At 38.6% G+C, this 16,182-nt stretch overlaps 1 protein-coding gene across 1 annotated transcript; it reads right to left on the bottom strand.

The window, feature by feature from the left end:
* Positions 1-332: 332 nt before the first annotated feature.
* Positions 333-14,429, bottom strand: NDUFV2 (NADH:ubiquinone oxidoreductase core subunit V2). The gene is made up of 8 exons (XM_082045425.1): positions 14,121-14,429; positions 12,702-12,767; positions 6,963-7,025; positions 6,763-6,879; positions 4,980-5,148; positions 2,514-2,623; positions 1,426-1,502; positions 333-488 (listed from the first exon to the last, which is right to left on the bottom strand). Exons 1-8 carry the CDS (start codon positions 14,412-14,414, stop codon positions 395-397), a joined length of 990 nt encoding a protein of 329 aa, XP_081901551.1. The 5' UTR covers positions 14,415-14,429; the 3' UTR covers positions 333-394.
* Between the last annotated feature and the right edge of the window lie 1,753 nt (positions 14,430-16,182).

Genomic DNA, 16,182 nt, shown 5'->3' with positions numbered 1-16,182 from the left:
TGTTTTTTTATTTTTAAATAGCAATTAAAAGTAATGTGATGAAGTTCTGTCAGACTCTGCATTTTCCCGACTTGTAATTCAGTCAGTTTTGTTGCTTCTTCAAAGAACCTTAGAAAATGTTGAAAGAATTTTCAATGACAGATGAAAAGATGCAACTTTCACCTCTCAGTAATAAGTGGATTCTTTCAGTGAGTCACTTTACAGTCTACAGAAACACTTCCCTTATAATCTAGAATTATGATCATGCTTTGTAGTAGTTAAAACCATGGTAAGTTAGATACTCTAACTGCTGATGCTTTCTTCATTAAAAAAAACTACTAGAATGTACATAATTTTACTGATATTAAAGTTATTTTATTATTTTCAGGCAGTTCATGTTATATTACAAAAATCCTTAGAGGCCAGCTTGAATTCCAAAACCTGGTCCTTTGGGTGGTTCAGTCAGAGAAGTAAGGCCACCAGCTGGCTCACAAGAAAAACGTCCACTCCTGAAAAATGAAAGCAGTTTTATTCATTGCTGGTATTGTTATAACCTCAGATACTGTTTCATCACTGGATATAATATAGTTATGAATCTGATTTAAATCTGATTAAAGCCACTTTTTCTTTCATTCTTTCTGTTCATCCTTCAGAAGTGTTTGATGCTACTCTTACATCAAACAGATCTGAAATTCAAGTAGGGACAAAGAGTTTCATAACTGAAAGACAGGACCAGTAGTTGTTTTTTTTTTTATTTATAGGTTGTCCAGACAAAAGTGATGTTGTTCCCACTAATATCAAAGGCAAGTATTAACTTGTATCAGTCATATTTTTGTTAAAATGCTTCCTTCTGTTTGGAAACTCTAACTGTTTTAAGATTGTTGTTCTTGTATTCAAAAATGTCATTACAGAAACAATTTACACCGAAATAAAATTAATTCCTCCATTCACACAAACATGTAGTTCGGCTAACGAAGAACAATGGGAAATAATAGATAAGTAAAGTTCAGAAATAATAACTCTTTCACAAACTTGTGATCTTTATAGTTATCAGTAATTTAAAAAAATTATAAGACAAAACAAAAAACACCACACCACAACCAGCAGACAACTGTTGATTCACACTATCTAGACCAAAAAAAAAAAAAAAAAAAAAACAAAAGGTTATATAATTCCCCTACTAGGTACTAAGGCAAATCAGAATTGGTGTTTTCACATTTCATGCTGCTGTGGTCAGTCATCAAGAACATGAAAATTCTCAGTTCTTTCCAATTCTTTTTGGCTTTGAATACATGGAAAGGCACTGGATACATGCCATTCTGTTCAGTAAATTAATTAATGCTTTCTCACTGTAGGCTGTGAACTCAAATCACTGGAATGGGAATTTCGTTTCTTAAAAGGATCAGCCTCCAAGTATTTGGCCAGTGTTACACACATAAAACATACCTTGGGCCAGGTTTGGGAACTTTGCCAGCCTTTAGCTCATCGATTATCTCTTCAATATCTTTGGGTGTCAAATCTTCCTGTTAAAAAACAAAACAAAAACATCAGTCAGCAACTGTGCTAATTGCAGCACTCAAAATTCATCAGATTAGTGGCTCTCTTAGGTGTGATCCTAGCAGAGGTAATTTTGATCCTGTCCATTAACACACATACTGGTTTAAAGAATTAGGAAGATTAAAAAGCCTACTGTCGTTTTGTTTTACATATAGTTACAGAATTTATGTTAAAACTAAATGTTCACACAGGTCATCTATAAGATGTGTTTGTGTTTTCAGCTTCTTTGGTATATTAGTGAGTTGGATCTCTGCCTACCCACTATACGCATGCCATTGCACATACTGTAAAATGGTGTCAGCTGTGACAAAAAACGTGGGTACAGTTCAAGAGAACAGTTCTTAAAAATTAATCCAACTGTGATAACAAAAAATATTTCTTTATTTTTTTAAAAGCTGGATTCAGTCAATTCATTAATTCCATTGTTCTGATGGCATCCAAAAGTGAGGGATAATTCAGAAGTCTGAAAGTTTAAAAATAGTGTTAAATCAGTCCGTATTTTCCAACAGAATGCTTTAAAGTGTTTTTAAAAGCTCAAATAATACCCATGTTAAAATTCCAGATTTATGGACAGACCACTATTGCAAAAATGCATTACCCCACTTGTATAAATCAAGACAGTAACTGAAAGGAAAAATACACTGATACACTGTGATACAGATGAAGTGCTTCACAAAGAAGCCAAGAAACTAAAAGATGCTCTGGGTCAGGGGTGTCAAGCTAATTTTCACCGGGGGCCACACCAGCCTCACGGTTGCCTTCAAAGGGCCCAATTTAATTTTAGGACTATATATTGAAGGCAACCATGAAACTGATGTGGTCCCCAGTGAAAATGAGTTTGACACCCATCCTCTTGGTTATAAGCTGTCCCTGCCAATAGGAATTTGAAGAAACTGACCAAAACTTCAGAATCTGAAACAAGTGAAAATACAGATAACCCAGCAAAGTAATATTTCAAAAGGGAATGTAATACTTACATAGTAATTGTCATTTATTTGTACCATCGGTGCATTTACACAAGCACCTAAACATTCCACTTCTATCAGCGTGAAGAGTTTATCAGGTGTTGTTTCTCCAACTTTTATACCTAAACCAATAAAAAGTATTACGGTCAGCAATGGTTTTTAAACAAGATTAATAAAGCATGAGTCTAAGTACTCCATAGTCTTCTCACTACTTGTATTTTGGCCTTAAAAACATTTGCATAATTAAATCCTCTTAATCCAAAATGTTTCAGTTAAACAAAAGTTTCTAATAAACTGTGAAGTCAGTCTTTAGATATGTTTTTGAGACATCATTTACAGGTTTACAGGTATAATTTATTGAAAAGTAACCATGAACTGACAATTCAAAGAAACAGAATGCCTCTACTCAAGAATGTTTTTAGTAATCGATACAACAGAATGGAAAAATAGGGAAAACATAGCTTTCATGTGCTGATACGGAATGCATTAATAGACAGTGTTGAATATTGAATTCCCAAATTAACCAAGATCCAAGCATTAACAGGTAGCTACAAATCCACAACTAACTTCTGAGTTTAACACAAAGGCTTATTTCCTGAAGGCTTATTTCCAAAGGCTTATTTCCCATACTTAGCTTCCACACCACATTATTGTTCTAGTGATACAGATACAGACCTTCCCCAGAGGGCAGGTTACCCAAAGAAACATATCAGTTTCATCTCTACAAAATATTCCATGGAAGGAAGAATGCAGAAGCACCATTTTCCTCCATAGTTATTAAAAGACGGAAAAATTAATAGAAGTCTAAGTAAGGCCTCCATCTCATAAGAGCTACACAATCATCCTTAATGCTTTGATTTCTCAAGCTAAGAGTTTCAATTAAAATTAAGCTATCTTTGCAGTAACAAGCTAAGGCAAATTTCATATAAATATGCCTTTTCCAGACAACAGAATATATGAAATTTTGTTCTGCAGCTCTTATCACAGTGGTTCTTAGGAAATGTTAGTCCAGCTTGCAATTTCATAGACAGGGACAAGAAGTTAGTAGTGGATCTCCCCTTCCTCCCATAACCACCCAACAAGGAGAGAAAAAAACCACCCACATTTCCTTACATTTCATACAATGCAGCACTCTCCGATTGACTTTTTCCATGAAGAATTCCTAAGTTATAAATTATGTTAACATCATGTTTGCCATTCAGAGGGACTTTACCAGGCTAGAAAGATGGGCACATGCAAACCTCACGAAGTTCAACGAGGCCAAGTGAAAGGTCCTACACCTAGGTCAGGTCAACCCCCAGTATCAATACAGGTTGGGGGATGAAGGGATTGAGAGCAGCCCTGTGGAGAAGGACTTGGGGGCACGGGTGGATGAGAGATTGGACATGAGCCGGCAACGTGTGCTTGCAGCCCAGAAAGCCAACAGTATCCTGGGCTGCATCAAAAGAAGCGTGGCCAGCAGGTCCAGGGAGGTGATTCTGCCCATCTACTCTGCTCTGGTGAGACCTCACCTGAGTCCTGTGTCCAGCTCTGGCACCCCTAGTGTAAGAAAGACATGGACCTGCTCAAATGGGTCTGGAGGAGAGCCATGAAGGTAACCATGGGCTGCAGCACCTCCCCTGTGCAGACAGGCTGAGAGTTGGGGTTGTTCAGCCTGGAGAGGAGAAGGCTCCAGGGAGACCTTATGGCAGCCTTCCAGTAATTAAAGGGGGCCTACAGGAAAGATGGGGACTCCTTATCAAGGAGCATAGTGATAGGATGAGAGGTGACTTTTAAACTGAAAGAGGGTAGATTTAGATTAGATATTAGGAAGAAATTCTTCACTGTGATGGTCATGGGACACTGAAACAGGTTGCCCAGAAAAGCTGTGGATGCCCCATACCTGGTAGTGTTCAAGACCAGGCTGGATGGGGTTTTGAGCAACCTGGCCTAGTGGAAGGTGTTCCTGCCCATGGCAGGGAAGTTGGACTAGATGATCTTTAAGGTCTCTTCCAACCCAAACCATTCTATGATTCCATCACCTTCAGTAAAACAAAACAACCCAACAAAACACCAACCCCACCCCCCCAACCAACTCAAACTTTCATATAGCATATACCTTAAAAATCTTATTTGGTGTATAAAAAAGTGCCATAGCATTCAGAGTCCTCTCCTACACATGGGAAATGACTGACTTTCTTAGTGCAAGGGTCATATTAGAATTTTGCATTTCCAGGCAAACTGTGTTTAAAACCACTTTAAGACTAGTAAATGCCACTCCAGACCTTGGCCTTTTCTGCTCTACTGTACTGAAATCTTTAAAAATAACGAATAAATGCCACATCTGAAATTTTAAGTGTTTAGTGCCTGTTCTCCAATGATTTCACTCTATATTTTCAATACTATCACTCTGTCCCCACCGTAAGAAAAAATATACTTCCAGTAGCATTAAACAAAGGTTAAAAAATTACAAAAGTGTGTTACAAATTTGTGTCATACCAAGTTTCTTCTTAATGGCTTCTAAAATACTGTCAGAGTCTCGCAGCATGCAAGGCGTGGTAGTGCAGACCTGAATATGGTATTTCCCAACAGGTTTGCGATTATACATTGTATAGAAGGTTGCTACTTCATACACTCTCATGGGAGGCATTTCTAAAATTTCAGCAACCTGTAACAAAGGGAAAACAGACACTACATTGAATTCTCACAGGGCACCAGTAAAGGCCTTTAAGAAACCATTTCAGTAAAGTCACCTGTCCTCTGCAGTAAGGGATAATTAAGACGGAGGGGATGGGTATCAAAGCACAACGGTATTCAAGTGCCAAGAAAAGAAAGACACCTGAGTTACTCTGACTGGAGTCACCCTGCTCGAGCACAAAATCCACTAAGCCACAGATAAGCACAGTGAGGAGCTCAAGTCAGTTTCCCTTCAGCATCTAGCATCACACACAAGCAGATGTGAGGAGACAGATGAGTTTCAGCTTCCATTGTCAGCTCCAGCTCATACTGCACTTCTGCTCTTTTGCTGCATGAATGAACCAACTTGGACAAATCTGCCTACGCTAACCCACATATGCCTTTTGGTAAGGGAATACTTACAGGCTGGTACTACACTCACCTAATTCAGATATAGCATGTCTGTCTCAGGTTCTGTGACACACTAGGGCTACATCTGCAGACTGGCGTCACAGCTAATAAATAGTGAGCAAAGCACCATCTCCAGGGATACTTCTGATGCAAGTATCCCTGACCTCATTAACCTGGAACCCTGGCAAACTGCTCAGGTTGAGAACTGACTCTGTTTTCAAAAGCAAAACTGTTTTATGTTCCAGTCTCTATAGCAGGCAAATAACAAACCACGGAAAATATTTGTTCACTTAAAAATCTTAAGATCATTTTAAACATAATACAGATGTAACAAAAATATAATTCCTGTTAAGTATTACTGGGAATTTGAAGCTTTATACTACAGTGTAGAAACAGGAGCAGATGAAATTTGCCCTTCCCTAGAGGTACACTTAACTCCTTCAGTAATTTCTGTAACACTCACAAGCCTCACTTAGCATATCTTAATTGAATTTAAACCTTTTCCACATTAAAACTGATGATATGACACACTGTACACAAAATAAGATAGATTTATTCATATGAATAGAAATTAGAATTTTTTATTTCTTGTTACTTGATTACTATCATGCAAACTATCACTTCAGAGCAGTGTAGATGCTTGCTTGCTTATTTTGAAACAATTTTAATAAATAATTTGTTAAGTCTTCTGGACACTTGCTGTGAGGCATTATAAAATACTCATGACAGATACTACACTAACGCTGCTTTGCAGAACTCTTTACAGGCCTAGAGATTAAGTACAATCCTGGTAGTGCGTGTACTGCTACTAATCCGAGAGAAGAGAAACCCCACCATCGTTATCTTTTTTCTTTCCTCAAATTCAGCAGCAAACAAAATCCTTCAAGTTTCCGTTCCTACTTCCAGGATGCTTCTGGGAAAAAAAGTCTATCCAAATACGGCTCACGTAATTTTTGTTTCGGACTATCCGTAGTTTCTAGAAATGGACTAATACTATGTAAACAACAGAGCCTTGGGTTTTCTGCATTAGGTTTCCCTTTTATTTTTTAAAATGTAGTCTCATAATGAATTCTCACATTTCTGTGCCACATGTAAATTCCCATGTTAGTACTCTGATAAATAAATGCTAATATTCTGATAAGATATTTAAAGAAAACCAAAAATTATGCTTGAAAGATAATCAAGTACTAAATACCTTGTTCATAGCTGATATGGGCAACCATCCATGCTGTCTTTGGGCCAAGTCTAGTACTGCCATGACAGCTGCAGACTTGTGGCCCCCTGGGTAGCTGTTTACAATGGCTTCTATTCGCTTTTTAAAGGGAAAGAGGAAAAATAAATCAGTACTGATCTAAACACAAAGTCTGTGGATTTAACTTTTTTTTTTCTGCATACCTTTTGGTTTTCAGGCGTGAACTCAAATGGAGTATCTGGATTATTTTCAGGACTATCTCTGTGCTTCAGGAAAAGAAAAAGAAAACATGTAAAAATAGGGTTGTCAGGGAATTATTCAGGACAGATTTACTGTTGTAAAACATCTTTGCATTAGACTGTTAGAGCTGAGTTGCTTGAATAAAACAGATATACTCCAGACAAAAATTTCATAGTACTCAGTCATAAATAGGTAAATATCTCTGGGAATGTTACAAAAATATTGATAATTATTTCATCACTCTAAAAATATTTCCTTATTCCTATTATTTCCTAATGAAAAAATTATTGAGGAATATGGTGTTATCATAATATGCATTTTTTAACATGTTAATACAGTTTGGCAATTACATTCAGACTCATCACAGATAGGTTAAGAGTCATCTGGTTAATACCTTAATAAACAACAAGGGATGAACACAACAGCCCACTTTTTTTCTCATGAGACACTGACCATCTAAATTTTAAAATTCATCAGGAAGCTTCCTATACAACTCAACTTTGCACATTCAAACACACATTAACCCATTTTTACGTATTCCTTTGATTTGTAATGGATTTCAACATTTTTAGATACAATTCCAAATCAGAATGGAAGAAGCAGAATATTGTATTAATATTTTCAAAATAAGGTATTCCTGTCATATAGTTAAGGTGGTATTCTAGGGAAACCTGAAACTGAAATTAGTTCTTCTGTTTTCAGAAAATACAAATTTGGAAGTCTTGAAGAAAGTGACATTTTCCCATAATAAAATCTTAGATCTGACAAAAATCCTTATCCACCAGAAAAATTCCCTGCACAAAATTTTCAGTTATCTCCAAGCAGCTCATTATGGTATCCTTACAATACTCATAGCTAAATTTCAATCCAAACTTCAAACAGTTACCAAATTGAGAGAGTTTCAAATTAAATGCAAAGTTTGGGGAAAAATGCAAGGTATACTTGAGCCTTGATGTTAAAAGTAATCCACAACCAGCTAATAATAAAGCTTAAAAGTATATTTAGCAGAAAGAAACCCACTTCACTGACTTTGGCTGTGATCATTTTTTCAAGTAATCTAGGGTGATTTTGCAGTTTCCACAGTGCACTTGTATTAACCAGAGAAGGACTTAATTAAAAATGTTAACATTGCAAGATACTTGCAACTGGAAGACTGTCATCAGTGCAGAACTTAAAATATGCATGGTCCATAGCTATTCCTGGATTTAGAAATTTTAATATGGAAATATCAAAAGGCCAAATACTTCAATTACATTTGTTGATCTAGCGAGATATTTGCTTTGGTTATACTGTCCATATCCTGGAGCAGACAATACTAGTGCCACCATCAATTTGAGAGCATGTACCCTACCACAGTTCCAAGTCAAATATAAAACTACAGTCAGTATATACTTCACCACCAAGGATGACTTTCAGCTAATAGCAGGAATTACAGAAAGATAATAAAATACTAGTGTGCTCAAAGCAAACTGGTTAAATATTAATTTATTGCTTATTGTGGTCTACAAGATGACATAAAACAGCTTTTAAGAACACAATTGCTACTATTTTAGACTGACACTTCCAGATAAAGGATTTGACTCGTCATATGTAGCGTTGGTGAGGGTTTTCAACCAATTTCAATGCAAGTTATCAAAAAGAGGCTGATGGAGGGAAAACTGATTGGAAACGTATTTTATTTTTTTTCCCCTTACAGACCCATTCTACATCTTAGCTGCTCAGATCAAATCCACGACTCATTATAATTATTTTCAAAACTTAACTTTTCCTTCTCAAATCTGCATGCCTGTTTCATTTCAGGCTGCTATTTTGCCTTCCATAGCTATTTGATACAGTTAAAATTTTACTTGATCTCAATTTCTTTTGCAAATAATAATATTTAATTTATTAAAATCTTCCTCTTTGTATAGAACAGCTGTTCTTTCCAGTGTACCATCTCTAAACTGATATCCTTAAATATCCTGCATGTGAAGAGGAATAATAAAGACTTCATATCTAAAGCTACAGCTTGCCACAGTCAGTTCTGTGCAGCAAGTCTCCACAATTGTAAAAGCTACAGCAAAAGATCATGTCACCTTTTTTTGTTTTTCATTTTCCTAAATGGGCCTCATGTAATTCTGTGCTGTGCAGAGTTTGATAGTTTTCATTGAAGGCGTACAAGATTCTAGGTCTACTGAGCTGTTAGGAATTTGTCAATCACATGCTCCCTGGTCTCCCATCTGTCTGATGATGCACTGTGTATCTGAGACTTACATGACCTGATTTGCACCCGAATTGGAAGGAATACTATGTTAAATCACAGAGTGGTTGTTGAGGTTGCAAAGGACCTCTAGAGGTCATCTGGGCTGAACCCTCATGCTCAAGCAGGGCCACCCTGCTTGTAGCTGCCCAGGACCACATCCAGATGGCTTCTTCTGAATATTTCCAAGGATGGAGACCCCACAACCTCTCTGGGCGATCTGTGCCACCCTCACAGTTAAAAAAAAAAAAAAAAGGTGTTTCCTGATGCTCTCTGAGGCCATTCCCTCTGGTCCTGTCACTGGGCAGCCTGGATCTGTCCTCTTTGTACCCTCCCTTCAGGTATTTATAGACATTGATAAGATCCCCCCTCTCCCAGCCTTCTCTAACAATCCCAGCTGTCTCAGTCTTTCCTCATATAGGAAATGCTCATAAAAAGAAACCGAATATATTAAGGCTTCCTCCATACACAAATGAAGTACAAATAATTACAGCTGTACCAACTACAGCAAGTTGTTGAAAAGCAAGGTCAAACTCTGTTCATGCTTTTTTCTTCCCCAATTCCCTTCTCGTGCTCCCCAATTTCCTGATGTCTTACACAGTATGTTTTTATTCCATGCATAGCATTCAGCCTAACCTATTTAAAGCATGAACAACTGCCCTGTGAAGGCATATCCAAGCCATGCTGTCCCCACAGATGATGGTACTCTCCCAAGGAAGGCACTAAGGCTGCCAAATGGTCATCTCACATTCTTTTTGCTACACCAATCTAGGCCATTTTATTTTTCATTTTCCATGATCTAATAATCTTTCTTGACACAGAGAATTCTTAAAGAGCACTCGAGAATCACAACAGAATAACTAGAATAATTTAGCTTTCATGTATACTGCAAAAAATTGTCCTGAAACTTGACCTATATGCCCTGTGGTAAACACCAGTCCAAAACACTCTAAACCAAAATGAGAGAACTGTGTGGCCTGCAGGGGAAAATATGTTTAAAGCAACGATGTGTTAAGAGTCCATATTGAATCAGCAATTAAAAGAAATTTATTACTTCTCATCCAAGGAGAAAATACCCTACATTCACTATTCCAGCACAATTCAAGATATAAATCTCTCTTAAATTAAGAATGGTAGAAGTGCTCTCAGACCCAAATACTTCACTGACCACCTTCTCAAGTAGCTAAAACTACAATATAGCAATTATCTAATCTGTATTGAACCCCTGTGCAGCCCTATAACAAAGCCCACATCATGGCAGTTGATGTCTTAAGGAATCTCAGTCCATGTGTTGAAAACTACAAAATAAAGGAGTTAAGTTTTAGCTGTTAAAGATGCTAAAGACAGGTAAAAGTCAGAGATTGAAAGGGCATGTGTAAAGAAAGAAAGGTAACTATCATAAAATACTGTTGAAATCTGGCCTTCCCTAGCAATCAGAAATGATACACTGGAGCAGCTCTCTTAACGTTACTACCAGCAAACTACCTACCTAGTTTTAAACTTGATATACTCTTTCTGGAAGTGTGATGTAGCTGCCTGTGATGGCACCAAATTTAGTTTAATGGTTGCAAGAAAATCTCTTCTTGGCCGTTTCAGAAGAGAAACAGTTCCAGTACAAGTTCTCTTGTTTCTGTATGTTTCTGATAACATGTAAAGAAAAACTTGCATGAAAAAAATTTGTAAATGGATACAAGGGCATGCAAATCAGTACTGCCTTTAATCCTAGATTTAAGATAACCAAGTCCCCTGCCAGCACGTCCCCTGCTTTTACAAAACAAATACACCGTATGCATTTCCCTCCTCACATATAGATTTTCTATATGGCAAGTGCAACAAGAAGCACCAATATGATTTGCAAAACAAAACCAAGACACTCGTGTATAAACTGACATCTAAAAAGTACCACGATAGGCTAAAGTTACTCCCAGGTAAGCTTACTATTCCTTCACAAGCAGTGTTTAACAACCTTTGACACCACTTCTTGTAATATTACAGTAGACTAAGACTTTTTTAAAATGTTGCTTTTTTTCCATAGAGATATATATGGAAAAAAGTCCCATTTTCTGATTTTGCTCTGAAGGTTTTTAGTTGCAGTCACAGCAAACAATTACACACACAATAACATCCATCTATCTTCTATGAAAAAAAAGGCTATGGGAAGAACAACAAATATTACCCTGTTTTTAAAAAAACACAGCCAACCATAAAACAACCCCCCAAACAAACAACTTCCTATGCTCTGCTAGCAAAAATTCTGTTGTGGAATAAAACAAAAAGGAGTGAATGATGCTATTAAATAAACCAGCTAGATATCACAGTTTTTCTTTTCTACTTCCCTTTCTCTATTTTCAGGGTACTGCCTCCAGCAAATAATTCGAGCAGTTACATAAATCTCAAAAAATGGGGAGCTTACAAAGCTATCTAGCTTCATATGCCAGATACCAACATCCACTATGATGCCAGACACCTTTTGCCTGCCTTCACCAACCTCAAACTGCACTTGAAGTTTCCTAAGTTCTCAGCCTATGCTGCTTCCTCTATCCCTTGAATACCAGCTCTCACTCCATAAATCATCAATACTTGGTCAGGTTTCTGGAAAAGTAAACAAAGCATGTACAGTAATCCTAGTAACTTCATCTTATAAGGAAAGCTGTAGAGACAGCTGCAGAAAGACAATAACAAAAAAATCTGTCAAAAAATCCTGAGCACCTGCTTTCAACAAAATAGTCAATTTTAAAGTGCTGGTTTCTACTAAATGTTGGAAAAATGCCAAATTATTCAGCTGTCAAATTACAGACGAGGTAAAACCCTGAATGGAGCAGAATACACCTCTCTGAGATGCTTCAGGTTCTATTTAGAGGTAGACAGACAACATATATGCACAACACATTTAAATTTGAGGGCTTTTTATTTTTTGCAATCACTATTAGTATTTGTACATATGATAATGCCTAATGGCCTTAATTATGAATCATTATGCAACATGCTGTATGACATAACATGAACAAGAACTGCTGGTAGTGAACAGGGCAAGACCCAGACCTAAGAGTAATTCTGCGGCAAATTTTAGAAATCAAGAAATTGCACATGCAAAAAGTTTCCTGAGCTTCAATTGCAAACTCAATAACTTCAATAAAAAAGAAAACGAGATCTGTTTTATAATGATATAAGTTTAAACAGTCTCACCTGCAAACACACACAAATGCTGCTAAAATCACTGTTACTGTTAATAAACGAGATTTTTCACTATGTAAGAAACATGAGGCCAAAAACTAATTTAAAACCCTTTGATAATCCATCACCATTTGAATTAAAAAATTCTACTGAAAAAAAACCACTTCTTTGTAAAACAAGCAAGCTTCTATAGCAAGTTCTGCCCCTCAGAATCTTTTAGGCAGGTTAAAAAAGTATATGGCAAACTCTCCTTACACATCTCCCTTCCAGTGAGGCAGAAATTACTTACCACAAATAAGGCTCCTCCACTGGAATTGCACACCGCTGTTCTATGTAAAGATCGGATTTGTCTTATCTACAAACAAAACAGATAGTATTAATAGTTAATAATTTACATAACTGCTAAAGACTGCTTTCAGAACCAGCTTAATTTCTAGTCTAATTGTAAGCCATTAATTCTAACATCATAATTAATAATTTGAATTAAGTCAAGAGAAGAATATTAAAAGGCTCTCCTGTACTATTAGGAAAGCACATCTCTTAAGTCACCTGGACCATTTCAGACAATGTAGAACTTAAAAGATGTAACTTCAAACAAGTAATACTCTGCCACAGCTTAATCTGCCTTGAATACAAATTCTCATCAAATATTTAATTAAAAAAATTCCAATCATGTGCTATGCACCCATTTCCTCTTTGCTCTCCACTACTGGCTCCTCTGAAAGCAACAGCTAGGGAAGCAATTCATCTCCTGCCACTATTTGTCAGAAACCAAAATTCACTCCAGGATGCAATGATAACTCTGTGTACTGCAGACCATTCCCAAGTGCCACCTTGTCCAGGAGTCCACTGTCTTTATCAACTGACACGAACCACATCAAATGAAGTGCACTGCCATGACAACAATGTGAGTGCCCTCAAAGAACCACACATGTAAAATTCAGACAAAAGGCTAAAAAGCGTAAGAAGAACATGCAAATACAACTGAAATTCTGCAGACAATGCTGAAAGGAACTTATAAATGAAGATGATATATATGGTATATACCATATTAAATGCTAAGTAAATATAGCACATATGCAGCTTTAGCTCTGAAGGGACCACATCATAAGCTTCAGGTTTCTAACTGTAAGAGGCAGTCTCCTACCAAAACAAGCACTTCAGATTAATAGCTTTTATTCTATCTAAAGATATTGTACTGTTTCCAAGAACCAAAACTTGTTTCAGACTTTAAGAAGGAACAGGACAAGATGCCTCTTTTGTGCTGGCCTAGAGGATTTCAATTAGTGTGAAAAGCTGACTCGGGACTGAAAAAAACTAACTAAGGGGCTTTCTTCCAATAGTTAGTCTTACATACGTGGGCAAGCCAGAAATATTATTTCCACTTGGGAAGCTTCCCAGTAACGCACAATAAGCACCAAGCAGCTACTGCTGGAGCCTTTTACACTTGACGCAGGCAGTGCAGCTCCACAGCCGGTCAGGTAATCCGGGCAGGCCCCGAGGGACAGAGACACCCGGCACAGACGTCCTTCCAGCGGCTGTACCGGGCCTTTCTTCCCTGAGGCCGCTTCCCGTCCCGAGCAGCACCGACTCTCCACCCCGCTCCCCGCGGCGGCCTCCCTCCCTTTCCGCGGCCTCCTCCAGCTGAGCGGCCGCGCTGCCCCGGCCAGCAGGGATATACGTGTCGCGGGAGCAGCCTCCCCCTTACCGAGCGTGCGGCCGCAGCCCGCAGGGAAGCACACAGGAACATGGCGGCGGACACAGCAGCAACAAGCCCCGCAGTTCCCTCTCCTTGAGGCCTGCGCTCGCCCTCCGCGCGGCGCCAAGGAGACCGGCCCCGCGCATGCGTCGCCGACGCCCGGCTGCGCGCGCGCTCCCGCGAGCCAGGAGCGTGCACTCGCGCGGCGGCCGTTGGAGGTTGGTCGTTGGTGTTGCGTGGACGGTGTCTTTCCTCACAGAAATCACAGAATGTTTGAGGTTGGAAGGGACCTCTGGAGATCATCTAGTCCAACCCCCCTGCTGAAGCAGGTTCACCCAGAGCAGATCGCACAGGAATGTATCCAGGCGGGTTTTGAATGTCTCCAGATAAGGAGACTCCACAACCTCTGTGGGCAGGCTGTTCCAGTGCTCTGGCACCCTCAAAGTAAAGAGATTTCTCATATTCAGATGGAACTTCCTGTGCTTCAGTCTGTGCCCCTTTCCCCTCATCCTATCATTGGGCACCACTGAAAGGACTCTGGTCCCATCCTCTTGACACCCTCCCTTGAGATATTTATAAACATTAGTAAGATCCCTCATGATGGCCACTCATCCAAAAGGAGTGGGCTGCTGCTCATTTTACTCCGCCAGCAGATGCCATGCCATGACTGCCTGTTCTGGAAGGAGAGTTATCCAGACTGCCCCTCCTGCAGATGTTGGATTCCTGTCATGCCCGATGTGGAGGGTTTGTGTCAACAGGAGCAAAACGCAAGATCTATATGAGACTGTTCAGTGAATTTTAACCTTTCATGATGTACGTCAGTGTAAAAAATAAAATCCCCTTAGAAGCAAGGACCTGTAATAAATAGGGGGAAATTGCAGAAACCGGTGAGAGTTTTTTGATACTCCATTTTCCTCCTTTCTACTCGGTTTTGTTGTTTGGGGTATTTAATACCTAAGGTGCTTGTTTTGACCTCCCTTCATCAGGAAAAAAAAAAAAAAGACTGAACATTTATCTTCTTGGCCTTTGATGAAAGTTCTCATTTACAGTATAATTCAGTCAATACGGTACAAATAACAGAACTGAAGAAAATCTAAGCAACAGACTCTTCCTTGGGTGCAACAGGTGGTTAGAAATATCAGTCACAGTTCCTCCTTGTGCAGACCCCTTATTGTTCAGGTCTTGGAATGAGGAGTGCAAATATATCTTTTCCACTGTAAAATAAATTAACATTTTTCACATAATAACTAAGAAGGAAGTATTTTATCCTAATGATTACTCAGCTGTTATGGGCTGGCTCAAGGAGCGTGGACATGAGCCCACCGAGCAATTGTACAAGCAGAGCCCATTCTAGTTGACATAAGTAGGCCTTAGATTGCTTTACTAGTAGGCCGTGGGAAAAGGGGAAATGGGAAAGTACTAATTAAAACAGGGTCAGCATGCCCTTGAAGAGGTGATAAACAACTTGAGAAAGCAGGGGCCAGAAAAGTGCGGAATGTGTATAGTTAGCTAACTGCAAGTAGGTGGAGTAAGTGAATGTAACCTTTTAGTGCTTAGCCTATTAGATAGAGACAAGTATGCATAATTATGGTATTTGGTATAAATACGTGCTATCTTGGGCAATAAACTTGAATCATGCTTTATCACTCACATTGGGTTGGTCGCATGTTTTCCTCAGCCGCGCACTAGCACTCAGCATTGCAGATTTGCAAAGCATCAGCTAATGTTCTAACATCTCTTATACCTTCCTTCTGAGGAGGAATCTCCCTTGCACTCCCCACCTTTTTATCTACCCCGGCTCTCAGTGATGCAGCCTTATTAAATTCATGCACTGCACAGTGAAAATGTATCCACACGTATTTTACTTCTGCTAAAATTGCGGTGATGTCCCAGTTGACATTATGACAATGGAGTACTTTCAGTACATACATGTTGAAACAAAAACTCAGCCTTCCTTACAGTGTTTTCCTTCGTCCAAAATGTTAACTTATTTTTCATCAGCTTATTATGTTGGACGACTCTTTTAAACTTCATATGAACATTCAAAAAGTCAGGATAAACTACACTAGAG

Source organism: Streptopelia decaocto (genome assembly GCF_964273445.1).
Source record: "Streptopelia decaocto genome assembly, chromosome: 2".
Classification (NCBI taxonomy): Eukaryota; Metazoa; Chordata; class Aves; order Columbiformes; family Columbidae; genus Streptopelia; species Streptopelia decaocto.
The sequence above is the reverse complement of the archived record's forward strand: the minus strand, read 5'-3'. Positions and strand labels throughout refer to the sequence as shown.